The 12,207-nt window shown below is 33.0% G+C and overlaps 1 protein-coding gene across 4 annotated transcripts in view; it reads left to right on the forward strand.

Annotated features, from left to right (window-relative positions):
- The window catches only part of Dcaf17 (DDB1 and CUL4 associated factor 17), a 76,685-nt gene that overhangs the window by 36,688 nt on the left and 27,790 nt on the right, over positions 1 to 12,207 (forward strand). Inside the window, exon 14 of one of the 4 annotated variants that reach the window (XM_015479312.2) lies at positions 21 to 5,193. The exons of the other annotated variants lie outside the window; for them this stretch is intronic. Coding sequence (XP_015334798.1) covers positions 21 to 161 — 141 coding nt within the window. The 3' untranslated portion in view covers positions 162 to 5,193. Of the gene's footprint in view, positions 1 to 20; positions 5,194 to 12,207 lie in introns of those variants that run through there. 4 annotated transcript variants of the gene reach the window in all.

The raw sequence follows: 12,207 nt of genomic DNA on the forward strand, positions 1-12,207 counted from the left end.
TATGACTGTTTTTATTACAGACATATAGCCATGAAGTCTACTTTGACAGAGACTTGGTGCTACACATAGAACAGAAACCAAACAGGGTCTTCAGCTGCTATGTTTACCAGATGGTATGTGACCCTGCAGAAGAAGAAGAAATCCTAAACAAAAGTTATTAAAAGGAGTGAAATAATTATAACTTATAAAACTTTTAGCCAAACAACCCAGGAACTGTGTTCCAATCCTCCTTTTATTATTTGTATGGCACATTCTGCAGTATTTTCCAGAAAAGGTGTTGGGTTGACTTCAGATGACTAAAGCTTTTACCATAGAAGGTGCTGAGAACTTCATTTTATGAAAAGGTTTGTGTATTTTTTAAAATGTTGTCCCAACAAGTCTAGTTTTTTGGACTTTTAGCTACGTGCTAATGCAAATATAAAATGCTAAAAGCAGAAAGGACAGGTTAATCCCAGTTGGTGTGGAGAGTATCACTGATGTGGAGATGTCTGACCCGGTTCTTAAAGGACAGTATGGAATTGTGATTGGTGAGGGTAGGAAAGAGACAAAAATAGATACAAATTATAGATTCAGAAAAAATTCTGTCTACTCTGTACCAAATTTTGCTTGAGGATGAAAAATGAGATGTAGAATGTGAAAACATAATTTTGAGCCAAAATGTTGACATTAGAGTGTTTTTTTAATCATATATATGTATATAGGATTTTGTATTTGTATACCGTATCAAGGATTAACTCTAACTCCCAAAATACCTTTCTTCCATGGTTTTATTCTTTTGGCTTAATGTCCCATTGAGTATTTGTGCTTATATTATAGACTAATATAAAAGATTCCAAGCAAACCTGAATGAAATTTTTTCTGATATGTAGCCTTTTTAACTCAGTATTTCTAAGGATGCTCTCATTTCACCATTCTATTTATTTTGTGAGTCTAACCATTTTGTTGAGGCAATATTTTCATACCTATGCAAGAAAATAAAGGTACTCTGACCTGCACCAATTGAATTCCCTGGAGAAGAGTTGATAAGGTCCCAGAGGAAATTCTTCCTAATGTGGAAATTACCCAATTAGCCAGAGAAAATTTTGGCTATCTTAATTATGAAAGGAGTATTTTTCCCTTCATTTTTAAGAACAAGTCTAAATATGGTACTTAAACTCCAATAATCATTCTTCATACTATTAAAAAAGGCAGCTAAGCCTTTATATAGGGAGGAAATGTTTCTTTATACTTCCTGTCTGAGAAATGCAGTTATTGCAATCCATATGTTTAGCATATTTCTTTGGTTCAGCCTCAGAAAAATAACTAGTTTAAAAAAAGAAGAAGGAAACATTTGTTTAAAAAAAATCATTGCTGATTCAAGCTTAAAATTAAAATGTGGAATTTTAGCTTGAATGATTTACATTAAAATCCTTCAGTTTTGGCTCAATCCCATATTAAGAATGATGTGAAATCTATTCCATTCTGCCCTTGAAAGTTTGGAAATAGATTTCTGATTTATTATGATCATAGGACTAACAAAGTGTTAGCTGTTCCAAAAGTTAAGGAATTGGTAGCAGGGTCAGTAAATTTAAAGGAAATAAACCCAAAACTGTCCTTTATGTAAAAGGAAAAAATAAATAAATAAGAAAAATTATAAGTTGAATATCCCTTATCTGATGCTTGGAACTAGAAGTGTTTTAGAATTCTATTTTTTTCCAATTTGAGAATATTTGCATGTACATAATGAGGTCTTGGCAATGAGACCCAAGTCTAAATATGAAATGCTTTTATGTTTCATATATACCTTATTCACATACCCTGAAGGTAATTTTATACAGTATTTCTAGTGTGCCTACTGTTTTGTTTTTTTTTTGGTTTTTTTTTTGGTGGTGCTGGGGATTGAACTCAGGGCCTTATATATGCAAGGCAAGCACTCTACAACTGAGCTGTACCCCCAGACCTTGTGTGCCTACATTTTGACTGTGTTTTATCACATGAAGTCAGGTGTTAAAATTTTCCATTTGTGGCATCATGTTAGCAATCAAAACGTTTCAGATTTTGGACTTTGGATTTTTCAGATTAGGGATGCTTAACCTGTACTGACATTTTAGAATAAGCTGAAATATTTATATGTGAGCTAAAAATAATTTTTTCTGAATCTGATCCTATGTATAATAACCATCTGGGAAAGTAGAAGTGATTACCTCACAAGCAAGATGATAAAATTATCTTCATATGTTAAATTATAATATTTATTATCTGCTAATTGAAAAATCTATTTTGTGCATATTTAATAAATACTGTTAAATATCTCTTAAGCTTTCAGAGATTTTAAAGATATTATTATGATTACAAAGCAATTAAATAGTTACAGTGTGACAGTGTGCTAGATCTTGCTGCAAATTTTCAGTTAGACACTAGCTATATCTAAGCAATCCTGCATAGTAAATGTACATCCTGAAAAACAAGTCTGGTAAGAGGAGCACAATAGCAGAGAAAAGAAAGAAACAATGCTGTGAGCTTCAAAGCAGGTGCAGTGCTGTGTATCAGCAGTGTTTGCTCTTCATTTCTAGAGAACAAGGTTGTCTTCAGACTTCAGTTCTGGCAGAGTTTTGTTGTTTTTAAGGTAGTTATTGGGTTTTTCCTCTTAATTCATCGCCGACTTTTAGTAAAACGATAGAAAGGAACTCATCTACTCAGAAAGGCATTTGAGAAATACCTGCAGTGCCTGACAGGGTTAGGAGTAGGATCCTTCTAGTCTAGATAGGAATAGACCACTAAGAAATTTGTAATGTATCATCACCATTGAAATCTGACTAGACTAGGCCAAATGCCATACAGGCTAGGCAGGAAATACACCTAGTGTGAAAGACAGTAGGGAATTGTGGACAATGTAACAAACAGGAGAGCTAAATCCCAACTAAAAGGATAAGCTGCAAGTACTTAGTTTCAGCCAATTTAATAATATTTGAAAATGTAAACTAGATGATTGATAAACAATGCCAGATGTCTGGGGTTGTAGCTCAACAGTAAAGTGTACACAGCAGGTGCAAGAGTGCTGAGTTTAATCCTCAGCACTGCAAAAGAAAAGATGCCAAAAGATACTGAAGATAGCAAAGATTGTGGGAAAATTAAATAGCACAAATAACAAGAGACAGTACTATATGCTTCCCCAAAGATATGGGCTTCCTATCACTCTAGTGTCATGCACCTTCTCATTCTGCCACCTGTCAGACAGCAGACTTTGCTATTCAGTTTGTGGGTGATGGGGCATGATACTTAACATCCTCCTGTCCCACCTTGACCCTACCTCTGCACTGGCTATGTGACTCTAACTATGTGCCAACATACTTAACAAGTGCTAGTGACAGGTACAAAGCATTATGGGTACAATTTCTGAGTGTTTAATACAATACCCAGTGAAGTAGGTTGCTTTTCAGCAAGTACAGACATTAAACTAAAAAGAGATACATTTCTGCATTTCACTCCTTGATCTAAGTTTCTGTATTTTCACACTATTGATACAGCAAGCTTATTATTCTTTGACTTTCTACATTATTTCTTTCAACTCTGGGAGAAGACAAAACAAATCCTATCAGTTACTGTTTGAACAGACAAATGAAGAGAAGATAATATTCTATTTAAACAAATTAAGGCACTCAACATTCTTTTACCAATTGAATGTTTTGTGTCTTATGCACACTTATTTTTAATAACGGAAACTTAATTTTATTATTTCCTGTATACCAGTCATTAAGACACATGTAAAATGGTTGTCTCACTTGATATTCAAAATAATCATATGAGGTATAAGCTATCATCTTTCCCTTTTATACATATGAGGGAAGAAAGTGAAGCTTATAATAGGTATGAAGGAAAGTGTTTAGTGGTTTTTTTAAGTACTGAGGATTGAACCCAGAGGTACTTTTACCACTGAGCTACATCCCCAGTACATTTTTTATTTTGGGACTGTCTCACTAAGTTGCTTAGGGCCTTGCTCAGTTGCTGAGGCTGGTCTTGAACTTTCAGTCCTCCTGCCTCAGTCTCCCGAGTCTCTGGGATTACAGGCATGTGCCACCAAGCCCAGCTTGTGTGTTTTAAAGGATGATTAAAGATCTAAATTTTGGATAAGACACAGTCAATACATCCATCATTTGACTAAAAAGATGGTTCTTCATTCAGTAGTTAGAAGATGTTTAAAAATGATACTCATTTTAATACTCAGTGATACTAATTGTAGTGACAATAAACATTATTTTCAATAATACGTTTCTTTTTTATTTTTAGTTGTGGACAGATACAATAACTTTATTTTATGAATTTATTTTTATGCGGTGCTGAGGATCAAACCCAGTGCCTCTCATGTGCTAGGCAAGCGCTCTACCACTGAGCCACAACCCCAGCCCCAGGAATATGTTTCTTCTTTTCCTTAACCATGTTTATACATGTATCATATACCTTTTAGAATCCTTAAAAAAATTCAGAAGCTAATGTTTGGTCCCTGCGCTGCAATAGAATCTGTGTTTTACGGAAAGAAACTTTACTTCAAGCAAAGGATATATAAGAGAAACATAAAATCAACTAAGGACCTTTCCCCATCATTTTATTATGAAAATTTTGAATATACACTAAAGTTGAAAGAATTTTATAGTGAACAACCAAACACTAACCACATGGACTTGACATTTTATTAAACTGGTTTTACTGTTTACCTGTCCAGCTTACTATTCAGCACATGTCAAAATAAATTGCAGATGTCAGCATTCCGCCCCCAATATATTAGCATGTTTATGATTATTTAGTATTTATTTTTAAATTTAAAATTTAATGCAATAAAATGCACAATTTTTCAGTATAAATTTCCTCAGTTTTTTGCAAATGTGTAACCTAAACCTTTTTCAAAATTGAAACCATTGCAATCATCCCAAAAAGTTTCCTACTATCTCTTCCCAAGCCATCTCCATCCTTCATGTGTGACTCTTTTCTGATTCTTTTGTATACTGGATTAGATTTTCCTGTCCTAAAACTTCATTTCACCCATCATAATGCTTTTGAGATTTATTTATGTTGTTGTATATTTTAATTGCTGAGTAATATTTTGTATGAATATGTCACAGTTTTCTATCTTACTGTTGATAGATCCCTGCACTATTTCTGCTTTTGTTTGTTTGATTTTACTATTATAAATAAAACTGCTTTAGACATTCTTGTACACATTTTTTTGTGAATGTCTTTATTTCTCTTGGATACATTTCTTGGGATAGAATTTTTGTGTCCTCTGGTAGGTGTATGTTTAATAAGAAACTGCCAGACCTTTTTCCAAAGGAGTATACCATTTCACTTACCTCAAACACTGTAGAAGACTTCCAGTTACTCTATATTTTACTTAACATTTATGGTTGATAGCCTTTGTTAACATTTATGATGGATGTGTTATCACTTCTAATTGATAGATTGTTTCTACTTGTTTTTAACAGCCTTCTTATGAATGATATTTGAGTCTTTTCACACTGCACCCTCACCTTGAGGAACTGCTGAAAACATTCTTTGTGATAATTGTTAAGATAACCCACAACTCAGGTTGCAAATGTATAACCTAAACCTTTTTCAAAAGGGCTGTCAGCTCAGTGGTAGAGTGCTTGCCTAGTATGTGTGAGGCACTGAGTTCAATTTACAGCACTGCATATATATATATATATATATATATATATATATATATATATATATAAATAAATGTCCATCAACAACTAAACATATATTTTTAAAAGAATATTTTAAAAAAAAGATAGCCCACAACTCAGCTTGAATTATTCTTTATCAAACATGGAATATAATCAGGTGAATTTTTCTCTAACATGAAAGTGTATTAAATAAGTTTTATGCCTTTCCCACTAACTGTAGTGTTCTAGGCTACATATGTTGTGATACTAAATAATATATTCATGTTTTAGAACTGTTAAAAAATTTAGAAACTTCATTTTTTCTTTCACTCTTTCTGATTATCAATTCGAGTTCCCTAAAATTTGTTCCAAAGAGTACAGATTCATGACCCAGCTATCCCTCTCCTTGGTCTATACCCAAAGGACTTAAAAATAGCATATTACAGGGACACGGCCACATCAATGTTTATAGCAGCACAATTCACAATAGCTAAACTGTGGAACCAACGTAGATGCCCTTCAATAGATGAATGGATAAAAAAAATGTGGCACATATACGCAATGGAATATTACTCAGCAATAAAAGAGAATAAAATCATGGCATGGAGTTAGAGAAGATAATGCCAAGTGAAGTTAGCCAATCCCCAAAACCCAAATGCCAAATGTTTTCTTTGATATAAGGAGGCTGATTCATAGTGGGATAGGGAGAGGGAGCATGGGAGGAATAGACGAACTCTAGAGAGGGCAGAGGGGTTGGAGGGGAAGGGAGGGGGCATGGGATTATTAATGATGGTGGAATGTGATGATCATTATTATCCGAAGTACAGGTATGAAGACACTAATGGTGTGAATATACTTTGTATACAACCAGAGATAGGAAAAATTGTGCTGTGTATGTGTAATAAGAATTGTAATGCATTCCACTATCATATATAAATAAAATTTTTTTTAAAAGAGTACAGATTCAGTCCCTTTTCTCATGGTCACTTAAACCCTACCTGGGAGACTGGGAATCTCTGCCTCTTCTATAGACCCACTAAAAAATACCACACACAGGGTACTAGGATCGCTTGTAGAATCCCATGAGATTAATAGATAATAGCAATGAAAGGGAGGTTTCAAACGAGCAAAAGCTTAAAAAACTTGTCTGATAATTCTATTTAACTTCTTGGTTGGTGTCTTTTCCCCCTACCTGGTACTAGGGATTGACCCAGGGCCTCATGCATTCTAAGGCATATGCAGTACCACTAAGCTATACCCTTACCCCCATTATGATTCTTTATTAGAGGCAATACTGAATTTGACTTTCAAAAAAATCTTGGATAAATACTAATTTATTTTCTCAATTAAAATAGCCAATTTTGAAAAGCAATAAATCCAGTAAATGTCAGCAAATAAAATCAAATTATAATTTAGAATTATCAGATTTTTAGATTTTCATAACAGACTTATTGAGATAAAACTGACATACAATAAACTGGACATATTTAAAGTATATAATTTGGTAAATTTTGTCATTTGTATACCCATGAAACTATCATCACAATTAAGATAATGACCATACCTATCACTCCAAAAATTTTCCTCATACTCCTTTTTAATCCTTCTCTTGAGCCCTTCTCATCCCTTTTCCCAAGGCAACCTCTCATTTGTTTCTGTCACTTGAGATGAATTTGCATTTTCTATAATTGTATGTAAATGGATTATACAATAAGTGCTCTTTCTATCTTTCTTTCAGTGTGGTTATTTTGAGATTCATCTGTATTGCATGTATCCTTAGTTCATTTTTTTCCATATTTTTATTGGTACATTGCAATTCTACCCAATGATGGGATTTGATGTTACATACTTGTACATACACACAAATAGCAATATAATTTGGCCAATATCAAATTCTGTAGTGTTTCCCCTTTCCCTCCCACCTCCTCCCCCTGGTCCCTTTTCCCTTCAATTTTTATTAATTCCGTCCCCAACTTTTCTTCTTTAGCTTCCACATGAGAAAAAAACAGTTTGGCTTACTTCACTTAATGTTCTCAAGTTTCATCCATTTTCCTGCAAATGACATAATTTTATTTTTCCTTATGACTGAATAAAATGCTGTTGTATATATACATATATATCACATTTTCTTTATCTGTTCACCCATTGATACCTAGGCTGGTTCCAGAATTTGGCTGTTGTAAATTGTGCTGCTATAAACATGGGTATGCATGTATCACTATAGTATGTAAACTTTAATTCTTCTTTTTTTAATATTTACTTTTAAGTTTTAGGTGGACACAATATCTTTATTTTACTTTTATATGGGCTGAGGATTGAACCCAGTGCCTCCTGTATGCTAGGCGGGCACTCTACCACTGAGCCACAACCCCAGCTTCCAGACTTTAATTCTTTAGAATTAATATGGAGGAGGGATATAGCGGTTCATATGGTGGTTTCATTTCTAGTCTTTTGAGAAACTTCTATACCAGTTTCCATGGTGGTTGTACTAATTTGTAATCCTACCAAGAATGTAAAATTGTTCCTTTTTCTCCATATCCTCTCCAGCATTTATTATTTATATTCTTTTTAAAAATATTTTTTAGTTATACTTGGACACAGTATCTTTATTTTGTTTATTTATTTTTATGTGGTGCTGAGGCTTCAAACCCAGTGCCTCACATGTGAGAGGCAAGCTCTCTGCCACTAAGCTACAACCCCAGCCCTATTATTTATATTCTTCATGTTTGCCATTCTAACTGGAGTGAGATGAAATCTCAGTGTAGTGTTGATTTGCATTTCCCTAATTGATAATTGTGTTGAGCATTTTTTCATATATTTGTTGGCCATTTGTATTTCTTATTTTAAGAAATGTTTGTTCATTTAGTAGAATTCATGAACAAACATTTCTTAAAATAAGAAATACTGGTTCTGGGCTTTTCCTTGTTGGAAAACTTTTCATTACTGTTTCTATCTCATTTGCAGTTATTTCCCATGTCCTCTTGATACAATTTTGGCAAGTTGTATATATCTAGAAATGTATCCATTTCTTCTAGGTTTTCAAATTTTTTATTATATGTTTTCAAAACAGTACCTAAGGATTTCTACCTTTTTATCTCTAATTTTATTAATTTGGATCTTCTTTCTTTTGGTTAGTTTGAGTAAGAATTTATCAATCTTGAGGCTGGCGCTGTAGCTCAGTAGCAGAGCACAGCCTAACGTGTGAGGCACTGGGTTCAATTCTTAGCACCACATAAAAATAAACAAATAAAATAAAGGCATTCTGTCCATCTACAACTACAAGACAAAATTTTAGAAAAAAGACTTTACCAATCTTGTTTATCTTTTCAAAGAATGAACTTCATTCCATTGATCCTTTGTAAATTTTTTTCTCAATCTTATTGATTTTTGGCTCTGATATTAATTTTTTCCTTCATTCTGCTGGTTTTGGGATTGTTTCTTGTTTTTCAAGGAAACTGAGATGCATTGTTAGGCAGTTTATTTAGGATCGTTCTTTTTTCCTATGTAGACACTCATAACTACAAACTCTTCTCTTCAGACTACCTTCATACTGACCCAGAGGTTTTGGTATGTTGTGTAACTATACTCATTTGATTCTAAGAATTTTTAAATTTTTCCCCTGATTTCTTCTAATACCAATTCATCGTTTAAAAGTTTTTCAATCTCCATGTGTTTATATAGTTCCTGTAGAGTTTTTTGGTGTTAATCTCTAATTTCATTCCCTTTTGATCCCAAAGGCTCAAGGAATTATATAATTTTTTTGTATTTGATAAGAGTTGCTTTGTAGCCAAAAATATGGTTCCATGAACTGCTGAGAAGAATTATATTCAGCTCTTGTTGTTGAATGTAATATTTTATAGGTGTCTGTTAAGTTCATTTGATTTATAATATTTTTTAAGTCCAAAGAGTCTTTACTGAGTTTATGTCTGGATGACTGATTTATTTGTGAGAGAGGTGTATTAAAATCACCCAGTTTTATTGTATCGGTGTCTTATCTGAGTCTTTAATTCGAGTAGTGTCTGTTTTATGTAATTAAGCATACCAACATTTGGGGCATACATGTATACTATCATATCTTCTTGTTAGATTGTTCCCTTTATCAGGGAACTTCTTTGTCTCTTCTGATTAAAGTTTATTTTTTGATCTTGTTTATTTGGGGTTCTGATTAATTTTGGTTTTAAGTCTGTTTTGTCATGTATGAGAGTAGCTACATCTGCTTGTTTTCAGGCTTCATTTTACTTTCAGCCTGTGGCTGTTCTTGCCTGTAATGTGCTGGTTTTGCCTGTAAGGTATGTCTTTTGCAAAGAACATTTAGTTGGTTCTTTTTTTTTTTTAATTCATCCTGTTAGCCTATGTCTTTTAATTGGAAAGTTGAGACCATTTACATTCTATGTTATTGTAGAGAGAGATTTATGAATTCTTGCCATTTTGGTTTATTTCAAATGTTTAAGTCCTGTTTCTCATTTGCTTAACTACTCTTCAAATTGAACTTGTCCATTTGTGATCTCTGAGGTTTGTTTTTTTATTTCTTCTGTGTGAAGTATTTTAAGTATTTTCTGTAACACTAGCTTAGCAGTCATGAATTCTTTTAGTTTCTGCTTATTTGTAAAGTTTTTATTTCTCCATTTATCCTAAAGGGTAGCTTTGCTGGCTATTGCAATCTTGGTAGATGATTATTTTCTTTCAGGACTTGAATACTTCATTCCAAGCCTCCTGGATTTTTAGTTTTTGCTGATAAATCAGAAGTAATTCTTATTGGCTTGCTTCTAATGTGACCTAACATTTTTCACTTGAGGCTTTTAAGACTTTATCCTTGTTCCATATGTTAAGTATTTTAATTGTGTCATGTAAAGTTTATTTTTTGACCTTGTTTATTTGGGGTTCTAAATTGTTCCTGTATTTGAATGTCCATCTCATTCTCAAGGATTGGAAATTATTGTTAGTGTTTTCCCAAAGAGGTTATCCATGTTATTCACCTGAATCTCACAATGCTCTTCAATTTTAATTATTCTTAAATTTGATCTCTTAATGTTATTCCAGAGTTCTTGAATAGTCTGGTCATATATTTTATTTTCTTTAATACTATTTGAATGTCAGGCTTGGCTACTTTGTTTTCAAGCTCTGATATTCTGTCTTCAGCATGGTGTGCTTTACCAGAGAGCCTTTTTTTAAAAAAATAATTTTTTAGATGTTGATGCACCTTTATTTTATTCATTTATTTATATGTATTGCTGAGGATCAAACCCAGTGCCTCACACATACCAGGCAAGTGCTCTACCACTGATCCATAACCCCCAGACCCTTAAAGAGACTTTTAACTGAACAGTTTTTTTAAAATATCATTTATTGGGGCTGGGGATGTGGCTCAAGCGGTAGCACGTCCGCCTGGCATGCGTGTGGCCCAGGTTCGATCCTCAGCACCACATACAAACAAAGATGTTGTGTCTGCCAAAAAAAACTAAAATAAATAAAGAGAGAGTTTTTAAAAAAAAAAAAAATAAATATCATTTATTTATTTATTTGTTTGTTTGTTTGTTTGTTTGTTTATATGTGGTGTTGAGGATCCAACCCAGTGCCTCACACATGGCTAGGAAAGTGCTCTAGCGCTGAGCTACAACCCCAGCCTTAACTGAACAGTTTTATTTGATTTGTTGTGTCTTTGATTTCCAAGATTTCTAATTCATTATTTTTCAATATTTTTAACTCTTTATTGACTTTCTCATCCATATTACCTACAGGTAATATCATACTTAATGGTGAAAGACTGAATATTATTCCCTATGTGTTGTACATCTATATGCAAAAAAAAAGAACTCTGATTCAAACTTGTAACATAAAAAAAATAAAAATTGGATCATAGTGATAAAACAATAAAATCTACAAGAGAAAACATAGGAGAAAGTCTTTGTGATTTTGCATCAGACCATAGTATTTCAACTCTGGCACTAATGGCATTTGGGGTTTGTCTAATTCTTTGTGGTAGGAGGCTATCTTGTATATTGTAGGATGTTTAACAGGACCCTCAATTCTCTATCCACTAGATACCAGTAATATCACAATTGTGACAACCAGAAATATCCCCAGACTTGCCTAATGCTCCCTTAGATGCAAAATCACCCTCAGTTGAGAACTACTACTTTAAACAAAATGTTCTTAGATACAATACCAGAAGAATGATCTGTTAAAAAGATAAATAAATAAAATGATATATTAAATTTTATCAAGATTTAGAACTTCTTCTCTTCAAAAGACCATGTTAAGAATATTGAAAATATGTACATAGCAAATATGTATGTAGCAGAAGATATGTATATAGTAAGTGATGGTTATAAAGAAGAAGAAAAAAATTTAAAAAATAAAACTAAGTAACAGGAGAAAATACAAGAGAATTTGACTGTAGCAGGAGAAGAAAGGAAAGAAATGAACCAATACAAAACAAAAATAAACCAAAAACCCTAATCCTCAAAAGACAAGGAAAAATAACTATCATAAAAATGAGAAAAAAAGAAACAAATATGTATGTATACATATACCCACGTGTGTGTATACACAAACCAATCATCACAGC

Source organism: Marmota marmota, unplaced genomic scaffold (assembly GCF_001458135.2).
Source record: "Marmota marmota marmota unplaced genomic scaffold, marMar, whole genome shotgun sequence".
NCBI lineage: Eukaryota > Metazoa > Chordata > Mammalia > Rodentia > Sciuridae > Marmota > Marmota marmota.